This window comes from Uloborus diversus, chromosome 4 (genome assembly GCF_026930045.1).
Source record: "Uloborus diversus isolate 005 chromosome 4, Udiv.v.3.1, whole genome shotgun sequence".
NCBI classification, from domain to species: Eukaryota; Metazoa; Arthropoda; class Arachnida; order Araneae; family Uloboridae; genus Uloborus; species Uloborus diversus.
Window position 1 is genome coordinate 122869855 of NC_072734.1, and position 23874 is coordinate 122893728.

The 23874-nt window shown below is 32.8% G+C and overlaps 2 protein-coding genes across 3 annotated transcripts in view; one reads left to right on the top strand and one right to left on the bottom strand.

Annotated features, from left to right (window-relative positions):
* The window catches only part of LOC129219719 (WD repeat-containing protein 82-like), a 28251-nt gene extending 13347 nt beyond the window's left edge, over positions 1-14904 (bottom strand). Inside the window, exons 1-6 of the mRNA XM_054854005.1 lie at positions 14451-14904; positions 12848-12945; positions 10756-10822; positions 5267-5366; positions 3592-3711; positions 2914-3069 (exon numbers count right to left, since the gene is read on the bottom strand). Of these exons, the coding sequence (XP_054709980.1) occupies positions 2914-3069; positions 3592-3711; positions 5267-5366; positions 10756-10822; positions 12848-12945; positions 14451-14620 (711 nt within the window). The 5' untranslated portion in view covers positions 14621-14904. The remainder of the gene's footprint in view (positions 1-2913; positions 3070-3591; positions 3712-5266; positions 5367-10755; positions 10823-12847; positions 12946-14450) is intronic.
* LOC129219716 (glycerate kinase-like) overlaps positions 14355-23874 on the top strand; it is a 36463-nt gene continuing 26943 nt past the window's right edge. For both annotated transcript variants that reach the window (XM_054854003.1, XM_054854002.1), the window contains exon 1: positions 14355-14389. The gene's annotated coding sequence lies outside the window, so the exon portion shown is untranslated. The remainder of the gene's footprint in view (positions 14390-23874) is intronic.

Sequence of the window (23874 nt, forward strand, 5' to 3'; positions counted from 1 at the left end):
GGATTTTGTATTTTCCAGGGAGGAGGTTTTATTTCATTTGAAAAAGATTAAAGCAACTAGAGCTCCGGGACTAGACAATATTTATCGAAAAATTTTAGTTGAATGTGCAGAGGAATTAGTGGATGTTATTTTGAATATTTTCAATGCTTCTTATAACTCGGGGACGGTGCCAGAAGACTGGAAGCTGGCTAACATAACGCCACTCTTCAAGAAGGGGTCTAAAGGTAATGCTGGGAATTATAGACCTGTAAGTTTAACTTCAGTGATTTGTAAGATTTTCAAAACTTCATGTACTACTAATTTATTGCATTTCTACGACAAGGTTACCTCAGCTTTTGATAACAAAAAATGTGTGGATGTTGTTTATATTGATTTTCAAAACGCTTTAGACAAGGTACAGCATGTTGCTCTTCTCAGCAAGTTAGCTGACATAGGAATAGGAGGAAAAACTTTACTTCGGGTTAGAAATTGGCTCACTGGTAGGAAGCAAAGAGTAGTTGTGAGAGGAAATCATTCTAATTGGAGTGATGTTTTAAGTGGGGTTCCTCAGGGATCAGTTTTAGGGCCTCTTTTGTTTATTATATTTATGAATGACATCAATGAAAATATTTCTGGAAGCATGAATTGTTTTGCTGATGATGTAAAAGTTATGGGGATTGTCGAAAATGAAGAACAAGTAAAACAGCTTCAAGAGGATTTAGATCATATTACTAAGTGGGCAGATAAATGGGGTATGGCAGTTAATGTAGGGAAATGTCAAGTGCTACACTTAGGTCATGGAAATAAGCGTATGAGATATCGTTTACAGGATTCAGTCATAAATCAGGCAGAAAATGTTATGGATCTGGGTATCCTAATAAATCAGGACTTCAAGTTTAGTCAACAGTGCAGTATTGCTAGTAACAAAGCCAACAAAATGCTTGGGTTTATCAATAGATCTATTTCAAACAAATCTAAGAAGGTTCTTCTGTCTTTATATAGGCATTTAGTAAGATCCCTATGCTGTACAGTTTTGGTCGTCTTACCTGAGGAATGATATTTCTGTATTGGAACTGGTTCAAAGAAGGGTAACTAGACTAGTAAGAGAACTTTCAGATTTAGATTATAATAATAGGCTTAATATGTATAGCCTGGAGCAAAGGAGGGTTAGAGGGGACATGATTCAGTTGTTTAAATTTATCAAAATGAATGATGTTAATGAATTAAATTTTTGTGGGGAAAGCAGGACAAGGGGTCATTGTTTTAAGCTATTTAAATCTCAGGCTAACTTGGAAATCAGGAAAAACTACTACTTTAGCAGGGTCGTGGGCACTTGGAATAGCTTACCGGAAGAGGCGGTAATGAGCAAGGGGGTGGATAGCTTTAAGAGGGCCATTGATCTTTATTGGGGACTAATTAATTGACTAGGACCAGCCTAGCTGGGCCCAGAGCCTGTTGCTGGTCGTCACATTTGTATTTGTATTCTAATGAAATTTTTAGGGACTGTTGTCCTTACTCTGATGGGAATATTTTAGACAGTTGTGCTTACTCAAATAAGGGCTTTTTGAGGGACTTATGTCGAGATTCTACTGGGGATTTTGGGGAACTGTTCTTATTTGAATAGGCATTTTTAAAGATAAATGTCCAAATTTATAAAAAGGGGTTTGTAGGGACTGTTCTTGTTTTACTGACCGGAAATTTTACTTTGTTTTATTTTAATTTTTATTTAAACCAGATTATTGCACTTGGGATAACTTTTCCCGGTAGACTTTGTCTAGTTGACGCAACTAGTTCATACGTAATGCAAATATGCTAGGGTGTTGTGAGAAAATTTTAATTCTTCAAAGAGAGCTGCAAATTGAAAAAGTTTGGGAACCTATGCTTTAAAAAAATTCTTTAAATACAATAATTAAATTTTAAACAGTCAAGTATGAAAGTAAAAAGAACACTAATAAAATAGTAACATTAGTCTTTAAACATTTTAAAAAGTTGCTATGAAATCATATTTACAAAAATGCAGGTGCATCAATTTCATATTTTACAGTAGATCCATGAATCCTAAGCTTATAAAAACTTAAGCAATGCAGCTTTAGTTTAATAATTAATTAAAATTTTTTACTAGTAAGAGCAATTATAAATATTTTTTTATATTTGTTATAATTTTAATGCATGCTTTTTACTTCCTTTTACGAAAAAGGAAGTATTGTATTCGCGAAAAAATTTTCACTCAAAAGTCGGCCTTAATTTCCACTTTTCTCACCCCCAAATGAATGTCGAGTTTTTTTTGAACCCGACCACATGTGGATATATGCCTAGGAACCTACAGACACCCGAAATATCCATTTTGACGACCCCCGAGTTAATTACAACGAATTTTCTCATGAAGTTTGTATGTATGTGCGTATGTATCTCGCATAACTAATTCAAAAACGGTATGTCCTAGAAAGTTGAAATTTGGTACGTAGACTCCTAGTGGGGCCTAGTTCTGCACCTTCCCTTTTCCTTGCATTTGGATGTTCCTAAGGGGGTCTTTTGCCCCTTTTTGTGGGGAAACCATTGTTAATTTCGATGTAAACTCAAGTGGTGTTATAATTTGTCGGACAATTGGCGATATATCACCTTTTTTTTTGGTCGCCAAGGTTTGATGCCAACTTGGCGGATTTTTTTTTTTATTTGGTTTTAATTTGGCCACTGTTGGTGACATTTAGAGAGTAAACAATTGAATCACATTAAAATTGCCAATAATAGGTAAATGACATTAAACTGGAGTAAAATGAAGTCATGTGATGCACACATCAGCTTGTTTTCTCAGGTTATAATTCAAGGTTGGAACTGCAAAATATTAAGAGCAGTAGCCTGATAGCTTGGTTGCAATAGGTTCACACAATATCTGATACATTCTTACTTTGAATGATTAATCAGTTTAAAACTCACCGTAAAAACTTGCAAAGGTGTTCCGTGAAAAGCATCTATGAGACGAATAACTTGCCCATTGGTGGAAATAAGGATTGTCTTACCATCGGGACTAAATTTTAAGCCTGTCCAATCACAATCTTTATCTTGAGGCAGTTTAAATGTATTGAATGGACCCTAAAAAAGAAAATATAAATACATACAGTCACACACTGCTATAATGAACCTGGCATATAGAGTACACTTGATTGTAGCAAACTTTTTTGCTCGTCCGTCTGAACTGCCATTTCCTCAATACTATTTTGTATGCTTATAGAGAACAGTGAAAAACCTGAAGTTTGTTTATAGTGGACTTAAAGTTCATTTCTATTTCCCTTTTCTTTCCCCCCCTACAACATTTAATTTGTTGGAGTTGTAACTAAATTAATGGCAGTCTGTCCAGTGTGCCAAATTTTATTCCCATACTCATCCCCTCGGACAAACAAGTTCTCGAGCAACAGATTCCTCTTTTTTTTTTTTACTTAGTAGGGGTTTGATGAACCAAAAAGGTTGAAGTATGTGTGCTCCCACACACATGCTAACAGTACTCCAAAAAAGATCGCAGCATAACATATGCAGCTGCTACAAAATTCAAATAAACTGCATAACTAACAACTTCTATTAATGAAGTAATAAGAAGAAATAAAAGACAACTCTTACTTTATCAAAAGATTTCAGGTCATACAATCGCACCAATTCAGAATTGATTCCAACAGCAAAAATTAACCCTTCAGGATCAAAGTTTACAACAGATCTACTTCCTGGTAAGTGCATGACACCCTAAAATTAAAAGAGCTATTAAGAAAATATACAACTTAAATGCAGCACTGACTTATAAGCTTTTTTTTTCAAAACATATTTTTAGGATTCTTTTACAAGGCATACAAAATCATCATTTTTAACTGCCCTCGACATTACAGCTCTGAGGTACAGATATCTGTACCTCAGAGCCAGATTAGCGTACGGATAAAAGTTGCGATTTTCAGTTTATTAGTGCATTGTATGTAGCCCGCATAGAGAAATAGGAACACAATAATAAAAAAAAACATTATAGTTATTACCAGCATTAAAAAAGCACAAAATCCATCCTTTGTCTGCACCAGGCAAACATTTTCCTTCTGTCCTGTAAAGTCATGTGACTTACGTTAGAGTCGGGCTCTGAGGTACACATTCTTACACAAGACTCTTTCCAAGAAATATTATAAATAAGATTTCTAGTCCAACTGTCCCGAAGGTCTTGATGTTGCAATTAACAGCACAGGTGAGTGTCTTAAATGTACTGCTAAGGCCATGCTAAGTGCAAAAGTGGTATCTGCAGCTGAGCTCAAAATGAGAAACTGCTATTTAAAGTTTCACGCCTCCATATATTTGATTGAAATTCCCTTTTACAAAAATTTTTTTATAAATATTTCTCATTCACAAATGACCCAAAACATTTACATTCTCATATATATAATAGCCAATTCACCAACTGAATAACGCTCTGTGGCGTTTTCAACAAACTCGTGCCATAGTATGATAATTCGATTATATTTTTTTGTTATGTCTAACATGCAGGGAAATGCTTTATTTTGACAAGGCTGAACTGGATCCGGTCACTTAACTGTTTTACTGGTAAGACTGAAATTTTAAGAGAATGAAAAAACTAAAAAGTGGTCAACAATAAATGCTATCTATCAGAGTTTAGGGGTAATCCATTGAAGTTAGGGTTAAAATTAACAGTTTTCACCCATCATACCTTGCCGGGTTATTTTCCAGTAGGTCAAAACAGCCACGTCATGTCAATATTTCAATTTTGATAAAAAGTGCAGATACGATTTTTGTGCCTAGCACAGCAGTGTAATGATTCCTCAACTCCATATAGTACAGCACTAGAAGACTTTCCTATTCCTTCAAGTGTGAAGTCATCCCATAAGAGAACATCATGGGATCCTAAGTGCCATCAAAGAAATCTGCACATGTACCCTTAAGGATGCTCAGGAATCTGTCGACCAGAGAACTTCCGAGTTGCGCAAAAGTGTGTGGGACATATAGTATAACTTTGATTTAACAATTTTCTCATTTTAATGAGATATTTCACTAGTCTGGATTAAACTCCAATGAATGTATATGCTCCTTGATTTAACAATAACTTTTTCCAGTCCCGTGACAATCACTAAATCGGAGTTATACTGTACTTTAAAGGTTTCTGAGGCATAAAAACAATATCTAAGATAAATTTATTTTCAAAACTTTCTCAGATACTCTTTGTACAAATCCTGTATTTGTATTAATACCTGTGTGAGAATAGAAACAAAATTACACTAAAAATATTAAGGCAGTATTATGGACGTACCTGACAGTTAGGAGATCTAAGGTCCCAAATTCTAATAGTTTTATCTAAAGAGCTTGACATGAAGGTATCATCCACTGGAGACATGCAAAGGGATGTAACTCTACAGACAAAAAATGTGTAATAGAATTTAAAAATTTACAAATGAAGGAAAATAGTTTTTACACAATGGAAGAATTTCAAATGAAATCCAATTTTCTTCCATTGAAAACTAAAAACTAGCACTTACTATTTAATTAAAGATTTAGGAATGATTCTTCTTGAACCATTTTGTTCCAAGAAAAAAACCGTTTTAGAGCTTTTATTGGTTAAAAGTTATTAAAAAAAAAGATTTTCTTTTTTAATTAAAATATTTGCAAATTATTGTTAGTAATGCACTTACCGTATTTTCTTACTGAATTGAAAGCTGAAAAGTCTAATTCAATATGATTCCATATATATAGAAATATTTTTTTTAAATACCAAGCCAGAACATAACATGATTTAGTACTCAATATAAAGCAGCAATACATCAAGGTTATTTAATAAAGATTTTTGTAATAGGACTTCTAGTATTATAGCTACCTATAAGCTCAATGTTTATTGAGAACAAATAAAAAATTGTTTTTTGTTTTGTGCTGCTAGGGGTTAATATTCCTTTCTATATAGAAATACTCCTGCCTTAATAATTAAAATGAACATGGGGGCTCTATACAAGGCTGCTTTAGGGACTCCATGCAGCCAACAGGCCACTGGCAGTGGTAAGCTATGTTAGGGGCCTATCAATGGAATATACCGGGTGGTTATAAAATGAGTATCTCTATTTGGAGCAGTCAGTAGTTTGAAGGAATCATCCGATAGCAACCAAAGTTGGAACACTTACTAATCTTGATGGAGGTAGAAGGATGGTGCAAGAAATTTAGTTGCTACAATCACCAATAGGTGACGCTGCAGTCTTCAAACATGTCGTTGACAGTGCAAACGCTGTAGTAATCATAAGAAAATTAAAGAAACAGCCATTTTTGCCAGTAACATGGTACAAGACGCCCCTCAGTTTGCCAGATCACGCTTTGATTTTAAAGCTATTCACACATGTTGGGAACATTTGGTGTTCGTCAACTGCAGCAAAGACAGTGTCTTTCCAAAACGGTTTTTATGCAAGATGGAGCTGCACTCCATATTGTGAGAGCAGTACAAAATTTCTCATGGCAACTTTTCACAGATGATAGGCGTTTTCAAATGGTGTGGTCTGCTCAGTCCTTTGATCTGACGCCACGCAATTTTTGGTTTTGGGAGTTCTTAAAGTCTAATGTGTACCATGGAGGTGTCACAAACCTCAGTGAACAAAAATATAACATTACTCAGCTACTTAGCATGACTCCAGATGCCCAACATTCCACAGTTGAAAACGTTGCACACCACCTGTATTGCGTCCTCCAGCTCAATGGTCAAGTCGTGGAAGCAGAACTTGATCGGCACCGCTATGCGCAAGCGTAATATACCTGTAACAATACTAAATAAACCACCCAACTTTACATGCTAGTTATTTCCTGTTGCATTATTTATTATAAATTCAAAAGCGTCACCCGTAGACAAAATTTACAACTAAATTTTTTTATATCATCATCCTTCTTCCCCCTTCAAAATTAAAAAGTGCTTCAATTTTGGTTACAATCGGATGATTCCTTCATGCTACTGACTGATCCAAATAGAGATACCTACTTTATAACCACCCGGTATTTTCAATCAACTGATTAGTTGATTAAAGAAACAGGTCCATGCAGCGTCTTGTTCTCTGAAACAAATCAAAGTGCAAACTTCAATATTAGGACAGTGTTGAAAAACTTAGAAAGTTTAGAAACATTAGGACAACTCTGACCACTAAGCTATTTAATCAGAGTGAAATTACTCTGAACACTCATTGAGCATACCCCATTGTTCAATTTCAGTTTTTTTTCAGCAAAGAAAGAAAGAAAGAAAAAGAAGAAAAGATACAATTACTAAGGTTATCAAATTTACTTTTAAATTTATATAATAAGCTCTATATAAGATTTGATAATTTAAGTAATTTGCTTTCCTAAAAAAAAGTGGTACCTTAATTTTTCCTAAAACAATCTCTTCATTTTAAGATCACACATTACTCATTAGGTTCACAATATACATCAAAATCTCTGAACAACGGTCTCCACTGGGGCTGGGAATACCTGACATCTTTTGAGGGGTGAAAAATAATTACTCAAAAAATCAACACACGTTAGTTTAATAATTAATGAAACAACCATTTTTTACTTAAACCATAACACTTCAAAAAATGTTATTGGTAGCCTGTTTTACAACATTCGATTTCAAAACCAGATTCAAGACACAAAAGTATTGCTCTTAAAAAAAAGTCATTTGAATACCTATAAAGATACATAGGATAGGGTAGCAGTTTTTGCTCACTCATTTTTATCGTTTTCAACAACTTTGTCATTATTCTTCATTGTTAGAAATTTTTCTAGCAATATTTTATATTCATTCAATGTTCACTAATGCTGCCATTGAAGCATTTCTTTTTAGTAAATAAGGTTTGAATTTGAGAATGGTTAGAACCAGTGGCTCACACAAGAGGAGGGTCCTATCCCGTCGCATTAACAGGGTTGTGCAGAAACTCGTCTTTGGAGCAATTTTGGGAGCAGGAAAATGGTGTATTTGGACGAGCTTGGGGCAGTAAAATGGTGTATTTGGAGCAGCTTGGGGCAGTAAAATGTTGAATTTGAAGCAACCTAGAGCAGTAAAATTGCAAATTTGGAGCAGATTGCAACAGCAAAAACTTAAGTTTGCATCAATTCGGATCAACTTATGTCTCACACACAGAAACATGTGCTAGACATGATACAATAACAAAAAAAAAAAAAAAGAGCAAGGGTGAAAAAACATCACAGTTCTAGCTAATAATTAAAGATCTCCTAATCTTACTTTTTTAAAACAAAAATATATAAAAAAAAGTAAATAAATAAATAAATAATAAAAAAATACAAATAAATCAGTAAAAAATAAAAAAAAGATTCATAATAAAATATTTTTTGATTTGGTGATGATGTATTTAATAAAATGACAATCAAATAATTGACACGATTGTCAACATTTTAAAAAGGCTAAAAATAAGGAAAAAAATGCCTGCATTTGAGAAACTTGTCATGTGTGCATATAAATTACCAGAGCTTTCAAACTTTTTCATGATTGCTATTATTACAGCTGGTCGATGATTAATCTTTGAAAATAGAAAGTTTTAAAAAATGTTAATAAACTGAATTGATCTATGATAATGGTTCTTTGGAACCATTTCTAAAACATTGGTGCAAAAATCATCTGCATCAGAAAAAAAAAGGTTTTGTTTATATCTTGATACAATTATAAATAGTACAAGACAAAATGGGCAGGTAAGAATATATAGAGAGAAATGACATCTTGAGCTGAACATGTATTTTTTTTCTTTTCATTTTTTTTGTTTCTTCCCAATATAAACTTTTAATATAGTCACAGCATGTGCATAAAAGAAACTTTCATTCTTGAATGTTTAACCAAAAAAAAAACAAAAACTTTAGTGAAAATATTACTGAATAAACTCGCATAATAAGTTGATCCCCATTTTTAGGGTGGAAATCTGGAAAAAAATCGAGAATCCATGTCTAAGTTGAGCCTCTGCTTTTTTATAGCAAAAGTATAGGTATACAAAAAAAAATTTATTTGGTCCCTTCGACTTTCCCGTAAATGGGCACAACTGTATACATAATTCAGCTCATAGTCAAAAACTAACTTTTTTGAATCATGCCTTTTTCTTTAGAATTTGGAGTTATCCGTAGGGCAGTTCTCAAAAGGTGGGAGCAAACACAGACCTCAACTTTGAAGCTTCAACACCAAATAATTTTCATTTTAATTGACTCAAAAATTTTTGAGTTAAATAATAATACTGTATAGAGACAAGAACTGACATAAATTATGGAAAAAATGCTCTTCAAATACCCTTTAAAAAAATATTTTCTTTGCTAAAAGGCACAATTTTGGACTTTCAAAACATTAACTAAGCAAATGTACCATCAAAAAAAAATTTTTTTTAAATTATTTCCAAACGTTTCAAAGCAAAATTAAGAGTATGAATCTCTAACTGAATATTTTTTTGATAATATTTTCTACAAATTAAAAAATTAAAGACGGATTATTTATTGTGTAAAAAATTTTAGAAAAAAAGGAAGTTGGAAGTTTCATGTATGTCCAAAAGTTACGATCTTGACAATGCTATTATTTGAGTACTAGATATATGATTTATATGTTTTAAAGGCATTTTTCGATCCTCAAAAGCAATTGTTAATCATTTTAAAGTGTTTTCGTGTTTTTATGCAGTATCTTTGAAGCAAAATCATTTTTCTTAAACATATATGTGAGATGTCCAAATTGCGGTACAATCTATACGCCGATAATTCTGTCCATTTATTCAATATTATAATATGATCTTCTGTTTTGTAATCTTAATACAAAAGGCTATTATAATGTTAATTTCTTTAGTCCATTGGTATTTTGCACAATTAATATGTTATGCATTAAACATTACATAAATAACATTAGAAACTCAAGTAATGCTCGTAACGAATAGCGGCAAAACGCCAAGCAAATCCCGATTGGCGTACGATAAGCAAAGGGCTACCAGAGAGGAATTCAGGTTTTCGCCAACAGCACCGGTTTTGGCAACTTTATCACCTGCACTGGCAAAATGGATGTTTTTTTTTTTTTTTCGGATTTTACGAAATCATAACAAAATTTTATTATTTTAAGACCAGTATATAAGGTCATTCATGTACATCAAAAATCCACTATTTTTCATTGCAGAATGTAGAAATAGATAAAATTTTCTTTGGAAAGTTCAAAAACTGTGAAACCTTTAGTATGATGATGTCCAAAATCTGTTACCTACATACTGATCATTAAATTTGCTATTTATTAATTTTTATGAATACCTGCTGTCTTTTTATGTTAGTATATGATGTTCTAGGTGTACATACTATGCAATAAAAGCAAAATTGATTTCAAATTCCAAAATTTTAAAAATGGCTCAAAAGCAACGTTTTTGTTCCCACCTTTTGAGAACTACCCCGTAAAGGAAGTCATTTTATCATATTTAGCTATGAGGGGGAAAAAGAGGCCCTAGAAAAATTACCATGAAAAAAAAAATATGATTTGAAACAAAATATGCATTGAATGGACAATGTTATGCAAAAATGAGTTAACAACAAACATTTGAAAACCAGTTAATAACATAGGTTGGCAGCCAAACTGAAATGCTAGGGGATGCAAAGATGATTTAAGCCAAATTCTGTATTTTATGCTATTTAATGAACAAAATACCAACCCACTTCAACAAAACTGGGCATTGGAGTTCAACTTTGAACTCAATTGACTCAAAAGTACTGCTTGGGTGTGTTGACGCATTTTTGCATAACACCGTCCAAATATCAGACAGAGGAAAATATGTTTACTTTTTTTGGTGTGCTTGATAATATCTGATGTACTTGTTGTCATGAAGTGATAAATACCGTATAGTGTCTAAAAAATAATAATGATAAATGTAATGCTATGCATAAAACAACAAAGAAAATTTGTTAGGAGTTTTAATTGAATTTTTAAAAAACATTTTTTTTTAACTTATAATTTGAAATGCTAATAACAAAAACTTTACAAAAGCTAATAAATGTATTGTGGTAAAATTTTTCAGTAAAAAGACATATTGTCACCTCAGAGTAATACTGAGACATCTAATCCCAGAAACAACATTAAGATATCCTACTGTTGCTTTGAGGCGACAATATCTTCATACATGAAACTCTTATAAGATGAAAACATTATGTTACAAATAAATAGTTCTGAGAAAAACAGGAAGAGAATGTGAGTTTAGATAGCAGGGTTGTTCCATTTAAACCGTGTTGATTTAAACCAGTTTAAACTAAATGTTTTTTTAAAAAACAGAATTGTTTTCCCTAAATGTTTTAATGAATTTTATATATTATTACAAAATGTAAAATCTAATAAATGCTAAGTAATCAGCAATACTTTTTTTAAACCATCACCCCTTTTTCAATTGGAACCGTTCGCGGCTGCTAGTTGCGGAGTTCGAGAACAGACAGCAAATCACTACATTTTGTTACTTCACTAGAGCGTTCTTTTTTGTTCTTTATTGTCTATTATTTTTGGCTCAGTTTGTAAATTAAAATTTTGTAATTGTATTAAATCTTTTTTTTTTTCATTTTTCATTACATGGTTCGACAAGTTTTTAACCATACTTACTAATTTTTAGATTATTATTTTATTATTATTATGACCTTGTTGTCTCGAAAACTGAATATCTGAATTTCGTTTCCCGTCCAATTTGACTCTGTGATACCTAGAGTATACTGTATATCAGACTTGTGATTCATTCTCAGGTACTGTAAACAGGGCCGGATTTGGAAGTGTGGAGGCCCTGGGGCAATGAAGGGGTGGAAACCCTTAATCAGGGTTCGAAAACATCATATTTTCAAAAATACCCGATACTTTGATATATATCTGAATATTTTGATATATAAATATATATTATATCCAATATTTTCGATCAGCACTTTAATGGTAAATACATCCTGAAGTTACTGCTATTTATTTTTTTTATATTAATATTATTATTATAATTTATAGGAGAGAAAAAACATAAAATTTGCTGACCCATCACAGGATATTTTGAAAATAAAAATTATTGTGGGGGCCCCTTTGTTGTGGAGGCCCCGGGACAGCAGCCCCGACTGCCCTCCCCTAAATCCGGCGCTGACTATAAAATACTTTCAAGTTTAAGAATAAATGGTTTTACTTTTATTATTTATCCTAGAAAGCTATTATCATGAAGAAATTAATGATAAAATTCTAGGTTATTTTTAATTCTTCAATAATCATGTCTTAACTCTCACAGTAAATTATTTCTTTGATTATTTATTTATGCCAAGGTCCATTTATTTGTAGTTAATTCTTTTAATAGTTATAGATTTTCAAACACTATTTCCCCTATATAGAAAGCTCTACTTATGAGAAAAAGAAATGACAAGATTTTATTCTTAATTATTTAATTAAACATCAAGAAATTAGGTAAAAATGTGAATCTCAGGCTAACATGGAAATTAGGAAAAAACGACTATTTTAGTAGGGTTGTGGGCACTTGGAACAGCTTACCAGAAGAGGTGGTAATGAGCAAGGGGGTGGATAGCTTTAAGGCCATTGATCTTCATTGGGAACTAATAAATTGACTAAGGACCAGCCTAGCTGAGCCCAGAGTCGGTTGCTGGTCGTCATATTTGTATATTAAACATTTATTAACAATTAATTCATAAAATCTTTTTGACTTTTCAAAAATAAAATTGTTCCTCTTACAAGAAATGTTTAAACAAAAAAAAAACAGGTTTTTTTAATTAAAAAAAAAAAAAAAAAACTTTTTACCAACCCTTGCATCTTACTGCTAAAGGTGTTTTTAAATTTGATTCACTTTATTATTTATACATTTAAAAACATCATGCATAGTATTTGAAAATAGCAAAAAAAAAAAAAAATTACCATCAATTTTAGTTGAACTGTGAACAGCTGTGTTTGCTGCATGGGTGTATCGAATTAAATCAACTCCATACTTCTTACTATGAAGTGTTCGCTTATGGCTAAAAAGACATCAGAAAAATTTTACTTCACAAGACGAATAAGAAATAAAACAGTTCACATCACAAAATAATAGAAACTTGCTATGTTGAAATCAGGTGCTTAAAATGCTTTCCTGCGTTTTTGGCTTGTTTACCTTCTTTTTCTCCAGATTATAGTTTCTTTGGTGACATTCGTCTTTTTTTTTTAAATGAAAAGTGAATTAATACAAAACCAGAAATGTAGGCAAAATAATGATCTAATACAGTGGTGCCTAACCCATTTTTTATCCAAGGCGGGTCCAAATCTATAAATTTTGGGCTCACTTTCAGCTTCCAAAAAATTGTGCTTTACACTTCAATAAGCTGAAGTCACTGCCACCGGGAAGGGGAAAGTAATTTGAGTTCTTCCCATTATCAGGGTCTGTCATTTCAAAATACTCCAGGGGGGGGGGTGGCAAAGGGTTTGTGTTCAATATGTTTTTCTAGAAAAAACAAGTACCTACAAAATGCCCTTTTCTAAAATCCAAGGGGGGGGGGATGGGGAGGTCAACTGACCACCCCTGATCACCCAAATAATAGACCTGACCGTTAGCATTTTTGTTGAAATTTGCCGACATGGAAAAAATTAATGACTAGATTTTATCTTGCCCACCTATTATGCAATTCCAATGCTTGATCAACTGTTGATGTGAGGAATTACGAACAATAATCTAATCAAATTTTAAAAAGCAAGCAAATACTCAGATTGTGCGAATAGTGATGAAAGCTTTTATGTATCCTCTTTTACAATTCACAAACAGCTTTTCTTTTCAATATTAGAGTGATTTTATTGTCCAACGTTCTACTAAATAATGTTCTTTACTCAGTTGAAAAAAAAAATTAAAAGGCCAATTTAAAGGTTGACCACCTGTTTCTTCCCACTCTAAATATCTGAAAATGCAAAGTTGAAAGTGGGAAGGAAATTTTGTGTGGGCGAAACGGCGGTGGCGGGGGACACCAAATTAAAAGGACATTTTTGTTAAACACAAATACTAAACTGTTGCTGAACTGCTCATTTCTTGAAATCAGGAGAGAATTTCAAAGAAATTGTAAATGAATATTACAATATTTTGACATTTTATCTGCAACAAAATTTTGACAAAAATTGAAAGATTAAAAACAATGCAGCTTCATCGAAATATGAATTTCACAAAGCAGGTACTTTTTATTACGAAACGTCGCGAACCTTCTTTTAAAATATCGACGATATTAATTAAAAGTAGAACTGCGAAAAGTAGAAAGTGTTTCTGCAAGAGGTGTGTTTGTTGTGTAATTTATGTGGCATAAAAAGTGTTAAAGACTTCAATATAAATTAATGTAAATAACTAAAAATTACTATCAAGGGCAATGTTCAATTTCAAGGTTAGATCTTTCAAACTGTTTGTAGTAACGCCATCTTGATCTATCCCGTACGCCGATAAATTTTGTAAGTACGGTTTTCAGTTTTATACAGTTTAATCATTCGTGTAAAAAGGTTAAGAACTTACGTTCCTCTTTCGCAATCATAAATAACGATAGATTCATCATCACTGCTGGATATTAATGTTTCCCCATTGTGAGAAAAATCTAAACTATTTATTCGATCTGAATTCTCTCTGAAAACTTTAGCTACTTTAAAGCTTCGGACTACGTAATCTATCAGCTTCATAATGTGCATCTGGAAATTTTCATGTATATTATGTGCGTAAAATTCGATAAATAAATGCACATAGTAAGCACGTTGAAGCTTGTTTACATTTTTACTACATCGTACACTTCAGCACGCGCTACTTGTAATTTGCCGACAATGGCGCGAAATTGTTTGTTGATACGCCTATATGCCTATTTAAACTTTTTTTTGACGAAAAACTGATACGAACAGCTTCAACTAAATCCAACTTTTATTTTCGCATCTTATACGTATAAAACGAATTTTAATTAGTTATTTTCCTAATGAAAATGGTTATTAAAAATTCATAAAATTATGTTGCCAATTACGATTTACGATTGAATGAATTAAATTAATATTAAAATAGTTGAAGTTGAAGTTTTTAAAGCCCTGGGAAATTTTTTTACCATAATTTTCGAGTAGTATCTGCAAGAATGGGTTATCGATATATTTTAAACGCGATTTGGATTCTATGCAAACTTTTAGGAAATGTTGGAAATAGACGCTATTTTTGTGCATTTTTTCACTTTAAACCAATTAAGTAGGCTTTTGCTATAAGGACAAATATAATTGCTATAATACGCGGTTGGACAGCTTATGGACCGCTATTCGGAACTCCAGCGCTCGAATACGCTACCTTGCGGTGATTTATAAAACTGCGAATGCAACTAAAACATTGCCACGTTGCGCTCCACGTGTGTCTGTTGACGTAAACACGGGCAGTTTGTTCTGAGTATTTATTAACGCAATCGATGTGTCTTAGTTTGCTTTCAGCTACAGAAATTAATTCGTCCCTTAGTAGTATTCTCGAGCTTCTCAAAATAATGTTAGTTTTCCTTATTTCTTTCAAAAAAGTATTAAATGGTGGAAGCATAAACAAGAAAACTCTGGATTAACAAAATTGGATAACGTTATACCAGGTAAAATTTTTTATTGTTTTGTATGAATTTGTAAGAATATAAGTTTTTTTTTTAATCTTAAATTAATTTAACTAATCATATTTTACAGCAGCATTTAGTTGGAATGGATAGTATGCAAAATATTTTCTTGAATTTATTATCGTAGAACAAAATGAATAACCGAGAAAGAATTTACTTTATTCCTTTTATTCTCAGCTGAAAGGTTTCACCAAATTTGTTTAGGGTTATAGTGTTAGTATTGTGCGAGCAAAGTAGCCTTGGCGAGATTTCGCGTTTTTAGTTAAACCATTTTTAATTTTTATCATGAGTGGAATAAAATGATAGTAAGATTACAGAATTCGATAAGTAAAAAGAAATAATGGTCAATCAACTGAAAAGAAAACTACCACCATGTATATAAACTGTGAGTACACATTTTATTTATTTTGTTCTGAGTGAATTTGAATAAATATCAGTTTTTCAATTCGATGAAAAAAAAACGAACTTAACAACATTGACTGGACACTTTTCCTTAACCTAATTCCACATAAATGATTTAAATAACCTTTGTTACTACACTATCCTACTGAAATAGACAGTATGCAAATAAATTTTCTTGAAAATATTTATCGCAGAACAGATTGAAAAATCCAGAAGGAACGTTAAGAATTTGAACAATAAAAAATAAAAGTTCGCCAAAAATCTGTTTATAGGGTTATGGTTTTAAAATTGTGTGAAAGAATAATGTATCTTGACAAGATTTCGCATATCAGGTTCCATGACGAATGAATTAATGCATGATTTCTTTGGATGTCCAATCATATAGTCATAGAAATAAATTATCTAGTGTTAAACGTTACTCTTGACAGTCTGCCACGTATGTGCACTATGTGACAAAAATGTCAACAAATGCCGGAAATGTCACGAAACTGAACTTAATATGTACTAATGTATAGAAAAAACGGTACAAAATGAAAATGCCGTTCGAAGCGAACCAAAAATTTATGAATTCCGAATTCAACATCGTGAAAATGGCTGCTTCAGAACAACTTACTGTGTGTTCTGCATTAATTGTTTACTTTCGTAATACTTTTTGGTTTCTAATCTCTTTCTATATGGGTCAGAATAACCAAAAGACTTTGAAAAATCTTTTCAAATGAATAAAGCGAAAAAATCATACATACGAACAAAAATCACAACACTTTTAGCATTTTCTTCGCTACCACATGCGTTTGTTTTAGTTTTCAATTCCGCCATTAAACAGTGACTGCAGTGCCCCCTATAGTTCGTTGGAGTTGCGAATAAGGCAGGGCTGTCCAACTGGCGGCTCGCCAACACATATTGGGCGCGTTTATAAACTCTTGATCTTCGGTTGCTCCGTACTCGACCGGTCGGGGCTCTGACGTCACGGTCGTCAACTGAATCGAAGGAGTTTATAAACAAACGCGCGGTCGTTCCGGTCGATTTCGCTTATTTGCGCAATGGAGTTTACATTTTGAAAGTCAGTGTTAAGTACTGTGAAACTGAAAGTTCGCTTTTAAAATTCAGGAATAATAATATCCTATTGTTGTTTTCGTGCTAGTCTAAAGAAGAAACATGTAAAAAGTCAATCGGATGAATTTTAAGTATTCTGTGGCTTTCTCTGAATGTTTCTGAGAAGATGACTTGGTTTAATCGTCAATTTATTATCACGGAAGCTTTGAAAAAAAAAAAAAAAAAAAAACAAGGCTGCAAGAGCAGCTTATTCATTAGCTCTTATTTGAATTTGATTGATATTTAGCTCTCATTACTAATTTTGTTGAGTATGCATATAGCCGTTAGAATCAAAGAAGGTTTTTTCAAAAAGCGTTTTGTTTCAGTCTTTATTTTGTTTTCAATGGAGCATCGTTTTTTTTTTTAAATATAAAGTTAGTCAATACTACGCTACTGCATCAAACGAGCTTTATTATGGAAATATCGATAACAAAATGGGCAGCAAAAGAGAGTGCTAGTGTACTTTAAAATCTAACATACTCTGTTGCTGACCTTTTTTGTTCTATATGCTTCCTTTTTTGGATTGTGACAGGTAAGTAAGAATAGTTCTTGTCCAATGTTATTTCAATTATGGTGTTTTGATGTTTGTTCTGTCTCATTTGCTTGCACAATGTAATAATCATGATACATTGATAATATTGTTTCGGTAAAAAGCTCAATTAACAAACAAAATTACTTGATTTTTCCCGCATGTTTTGGTGTTTCAAGTTGATAGGATTTCATTGAAATCAAAAATAACAAATTCAAGTACACAATAACCTCAACCAGAATCTTGATAAGATTTAAAACTCTGTGATTCAAATTATCTCTTAAAAAAATTCTGTAAAAAAAAAACACTGTACTTCTCCCGAGTCTCGAGTGCCATATTATGACGACAGCAAAAATGTCCATAGTCGAGTTCCACAATGATACCAGCATATTTTTTCAGTTATTCTTGTTGCTTTTTCAACATTGGGAGTACCTCAAAATTTGTGAACAACCTTTGTTGCTCACCCAGAGCCGACCATAGGCCATGTCAGGAAATGTTATAAGTTTTATAGGACTCGGGACACCCATCGACCAAACGGACAAGGGGCCCTCCTTGGCTGTCTGTGGCCCAGAGCTCGCCAAAATATATATCTAATTATACGGAATTGTTTGAAAAAATATAAGAACAGGGGTCGACCCAGACCTGAATTGGGTCCACTTTGCGGCTACTTCACAAAATTTCACATTGTAAATGCAGCTCATTCACAAAAATTTGCATCATGAAATAAAAGTCAAGATCCAGAGTCACCCCTCACCATGGGACACTACAGATTGAAAAAGTGGTGACCTGTAATAAAGACTTTTTGTGATTCTAAAGCTTGGACATTAACAATTTCCTTCTTACACCTAATTGAAAGGTTGCACAAGCATCATTTTGCCACATTTATAGCTATCAAATTGAAATATAACCTGGCAATTCAAAATGATTTACTTTTCAAAAATAAAGAAAATTCACAAAAATATTTTAGCTTTTTCAAAATGGGGTCCCAAAAAATAAAAACTGGATGGACCCCTGAAAAACTTTCTGCAAATTTAGTTAGGTATCAAAATTATTGTTCAAGTAATCTCATTAAGCGGAAACTACCATATGGGTACAGAGTAGAAACTCGAAAATTCAAGGTAATTGGGGGCTCGTATCGATGAAAACTCGGATTATCCGGAAAATTCTTCCAGATTAAATTTGCACCATTTTTAGAGAATGTATGGAGGAGCCTCTTTTCTTAGTGCAAAGAAAAGGAAGTATTGTCTTCATGAAAAATTATCACAGATATTTCAGCATAAATTTTGCTTTTAATTACCTCTGAGCAACTTTTTTCTTCTCACGAGGTCTGTACGTATTTATTTTTAGATCTTAATAAAAATCAATTTTTCAGAACTAAACTGTATAACTGATAATATAAATTAAACACCTCAAATTAAGTGGAACTTCTTACTTTCGAGACTCCATTGTATATATGTATATATATATATATATGCAAACATGTGTCTGGTTTTATGATTAGTAAATGACAAAAGTATTATTGAAAAATTTAACTAATAAAATAGTTTTTGAAAATTCGAAGCGTTTCTTACATAGCGTTCTTAGCGTTTCATACAGCCATACATTAACGTATACAGTATGACTCTACAACAACTATCTGAATCGCTTTCAGAATTTGAGCAAAAAATAAAGGCAATTGCACTCGCTGCAATTTGCAAAATTTTTATTCTGTTGGCGCATGCTATTATCCTTCTCTCCGCAGCAGCACTTGTTAGTACACTTAGCATGAAAAGCATTAGCTTTTCTACTTGACCAACTGATAGCTCTTTCTTTTTAAAAATAGTTTTTCTGAATTTCAACATTCATACAGTAAATACCGTCACCTCTGCTTAATCGCATAACGGATAAACGAATACCCCGCTTAAAAATAAAATATCCCGGAACCGAATATTTACCATGCCGTAGATGCAAAGTTAAAAATCCCCACTTATTCAAATGTTTCGTGGAACTAACAATATTTGTGTAAATGGGACCGGCAGTAGATTAAAATGTACTTTCGGAAAAATCTAATAATACGAATAGGGTCTGGTTGATTTGGGTAACTGTAGTTTTACCGTAATTTAGAAGTTTTTTTGCTCTAAATAAAGCATATTCTTGTATTAAACATTTTATGTAATGCGTATTTCTAATTACCAGTAAAGTTTCAAAGAATCAAAATAGAGAAGATCTTTCAAAATGACTCGTTTTCAATTTAATATTGAAAAATGCAAAGGTAGTATAGTTTTACAGTAAAACTTGGTTTATTGTATCTTTCATTTTATGGACATTACACTAAAAAATATTTAAGGGTGCTTAGTGTTCAGTCTCCATCTAAGTGATTTAAATATGGCCAGGGGCAGACTGGCCCGCGGGCCAATATGCCCTCAAGCCTAAACATCTTTTTTTAAAAAATAAAAAAAAAGGTTTCTTTTAATTAATTTTAAAAAAAACATTTAAGTGCAATTTCCTTTTTTTGCGCTCACGAACCTGTGCGACTTCCCTTTTCTGTTTCTTTTAACTCGTAAACCTGTGTACCATTGTTTTTTTTTTCCCCTTTCTTTCTTTTTCTCATCTTTTTGTTGCTTTTTTTTTTTTGTTTACACCTTCTTTTTTTTTTGCGCCCTTTGGAGGCCAAGGTTGACGCCCTCTTGCGGGATCCAATCCGCCCCTGAATATGGTTTTTGAAAATGTCCGAAGATGTAGGCAGGACTACAAAACTTTTGCTAGGGTAATTAAATTATGTGGTAGGAAGACCTTGAACACCCTGAACATTCCCATTACCTGAACCTTTGTGGTTCAGGTAATGGCAAAATGAAGAAAAAAATTTGCCCATGAGAATAACTGGGCCAGCTGTCAATATCTGATTTTTTTGCTAAATAAGCACTGTAGGATGCTGGCATATATTCAAGATACTTTCAATCCAGGGCTCGTCTCCTAACTTGCATCTATGGATATACAGTGAAAAAAGTTTAACATGATATATGGTTAACACGCAATGATATAATATATAATAGTCCGGAAAAAGTATCTGTGTAATTTAATTCAATTTTTTAAACAAGAAAAAATTTAGTCCCTTCAGTTTCATGTTAATTTTTTTTTACTGTATTTAAAAATAAAATTTTTCAAGTTAAAATTTTTTATAGTCAAGCACAGCGATTCTCAACCAGTGATCCGGCAGACCAGTACTGGTCAGCAGGAAAAAATCATGACCAGTCCTCAAACACTTTTTCTTCATTCACGTTTTTAAAAAAATTCCTGTTAAGATTCCTTTCTTTATTTATTTATTCATTTATTTTTATTACTCTGCAACAATTTTTTTTAAAAACCTTTGCTGTCAACACAATCTTTTACGGAGTTTTATCGTTCCCTGAGTCGGAAGTTTTCTTTTTTTTCTAAAATAAATCCATAAATAGAGGAAAAACCACAGCCTCAAAAAAAAAAAAAGTGTCGCATGTTTTTAATATAGTCTGCAAATATAAGTTTTTTTATATATTTTTTAAAGAAATTTAAATGGTCTGCAAACTTTTTTCAACATCTTTTGTCAGTCTGCGGGTCACAAAAGGTTGAGAAGCGCTAGTCTAAAACACTCAAATGCTTTTCATGTCACGGAAAAGTGTAATGCAGTAAACCTTCATTTATCCAGACAACTGATGCCTTCACTCATTTTTCTTTGAATTTGTACATCCACTTAAAAAAAAAAAAAAAAAGACATACAGTTTAACCCCGATTTAACAATTGTCAAGGGACTGGAAAAAGATATTAAGTCAAGGATATCGTTAAATCGAGGAGCATAGACATTCAATGCAGTCAAGCCCAGACCAGTGAAATGTATCCTTAAATTCAGAAAATCATTAAGTCGGGTATCGTTAAATCGAAGTTATACTGTAGATTTTTACCCTCTGACAAAAGCTCCGGCTTGCTCCCCCTAGATCTGGCAGTTCTTCAAGTATTTCAGGTGTGTAGTCAAGAGGGCATGATGTTCTCCAACTCTTTAACTTCCCAAACCAGTGTTCATTGAACATACCACTGATTCATCTGTAAGCATTATCCCTCACCTTTTTTTTCCAAGACTACACCAATTAAATGCTGTAACAAAAATCAGAATATGATTTTTTGGAAATTTCATCAAAAGTTTTGTTTTGCACAAATATTAATTTCTTCTTTGATGTGTTAAATGTGAATATTAAGGTATATTACTCAAAAAAATCAACTTTTTCTAAAAATGCTAGTCTGGTCTATTTTAATAAAAGCTAGAACAGGTAATGATACCCCTTTCCCCAATATGGTTGAACATGCAGTGCCCGATCAACAGAAAAATGATGCTCAAGCTCTGGTAAAAAGTGGTGTCCCCATCCATGAGAAAATCCGTATATATTTTCAAAGAAGCTGTTGTGTTACTAGAAAAGCATTGGAGCATTCACACTAAATGTTAATCAAATTCAAAAATGCCACTTTCATCCTACTTGTGCAATCTGCAATATATGTTGTACACGTATCCTGGTACAAATTGAGAACTCATTGTTTTTTGCTATCTTGTATACATAAGTTAACAAAAGCTTAACATGTAAAATTAGTACTAAGTAATATTCAGCTGGCAGTCCACTTTTCTATCAGTACCTTTATAGAGATTTTTCAAGATATATCCTTTTTTGTGTTTTTTGGCAAATTTAGAGAATATTCAGAAGAGATAACCATTTAAAATTAAAAAATGGAAATTAAAAGTACTACTCTGTAATACAGCTAGAACTATCATATTTTGTCAACATGGAATAAATGCAGCTGCTTTACTTTTAAGAAAGAACTTATTCAGTTGAAGTTTTGAAACTGGAAGTATATTGTAATATTTAATGAAACACTCTTGTTCAGAAAAAAAGAAACAGAATATCCTGTTAATATGTACAAGGAATAGAATTTTAAAAGAATTAGTGTTGACATATGAAATTTCCATTTAGCTTAAAGCAAATAAAACTGAATTTTGTTTATTAAAACCAACACACTGAAAATACTATATCAAAAGAATCTTAAGTGCGGATCTAAAGTTGCAAATTTTAGGTTGACAAAAATATCAACTGTAACAGCATATTAGGGCCAACAATCATGCATTAAATATGATAACGAAGCATTCAATCATTGTTTCAAGCTAAATACAAAAATTTACCATTATTTCAACTTTAAATTCTACCCTACATATGCATCATTCTAGCGTAAAAATTTAAATTTATTTTCTATTCCCACGTTTAAGGACCGCTGTACGAATGAATTTCTAGCTTCAACATGCAATGTAAATATGTTCCTCTAAAAGAACAGACAAAATAAGAGTTGATTCCGCCAAACATTCAGTGGATCAGGTTGTCAATAGTTAAAAAAATTAAAATGATTTAGAATTTTTGACTAAAATGCACTTTTTCTATTTTGTTCTAATGCTCTCAATCTGCGCGGCAGCCAACAAAATGTAATTAAGAGTAGTTTCGCGGCCTATTTGTGCAAAAACAGTATTCGACCGGTCACGTGACGAATTCGCCCGGCGAAAAAGCGCGGTCGCTCTGGTCGCGACCGAAATGACCACGATCGGAGTTTGTAAACACGAGCGGGTTTCGTTCGGAGTCCTCGAAGAGAGTTTATAAACACTCCTGGTCTCGATCGGTCGCTCGGTCGCGACCGGTCTCGAGTTTAGAAACGCGCCCATTGTGCTGCCCGCCAACTTCTTATTCAGCATATTTCTTTTTTTGACATTTGTTGGTATCAAGAAGCATCCGAGACTACCCTTCTTGGTCCAGCCGGGATCCCGAAATTTCCTCTTGATCGCCCTTATAACTATTTTCATTGTTTTGAGAGAAAAAGGTACAGGACATCTACAGGTCAAGCAGTTCTACCTGCGCGCTGGTGTTCAAACGAATTCCTAGAAATAGTATTGCCTCCCGTTGGCGGAGGGAGACAGGCCCCTGCATTGAAGTGGGTCCCTAACTCCCCAAAAAGTTTCATGATTCGTTCCTTAAAAAATGGAAATTGCTTGAAAAAACTAATTTCATTTTTAAGTACTTGAAAACCTTGAATATTTGGAAACATGGGGCTGCAAACCTTAAATTTTAAAATTTCTAACAAATGGTAGAACGGGAGGAATGCCAAAATATGTCAAATTCAGTTCCTTGCCACATCAAAAGTGTAAAAATCATGGTTCTCACGTTTGTAACATATTATTTGAAATAAATTTTTGTGACTCACATGTTTCATTTCTTGCTATTTAGTCAATCCCGAATGCAGTATTTTGGAAATTCTTTTGTATT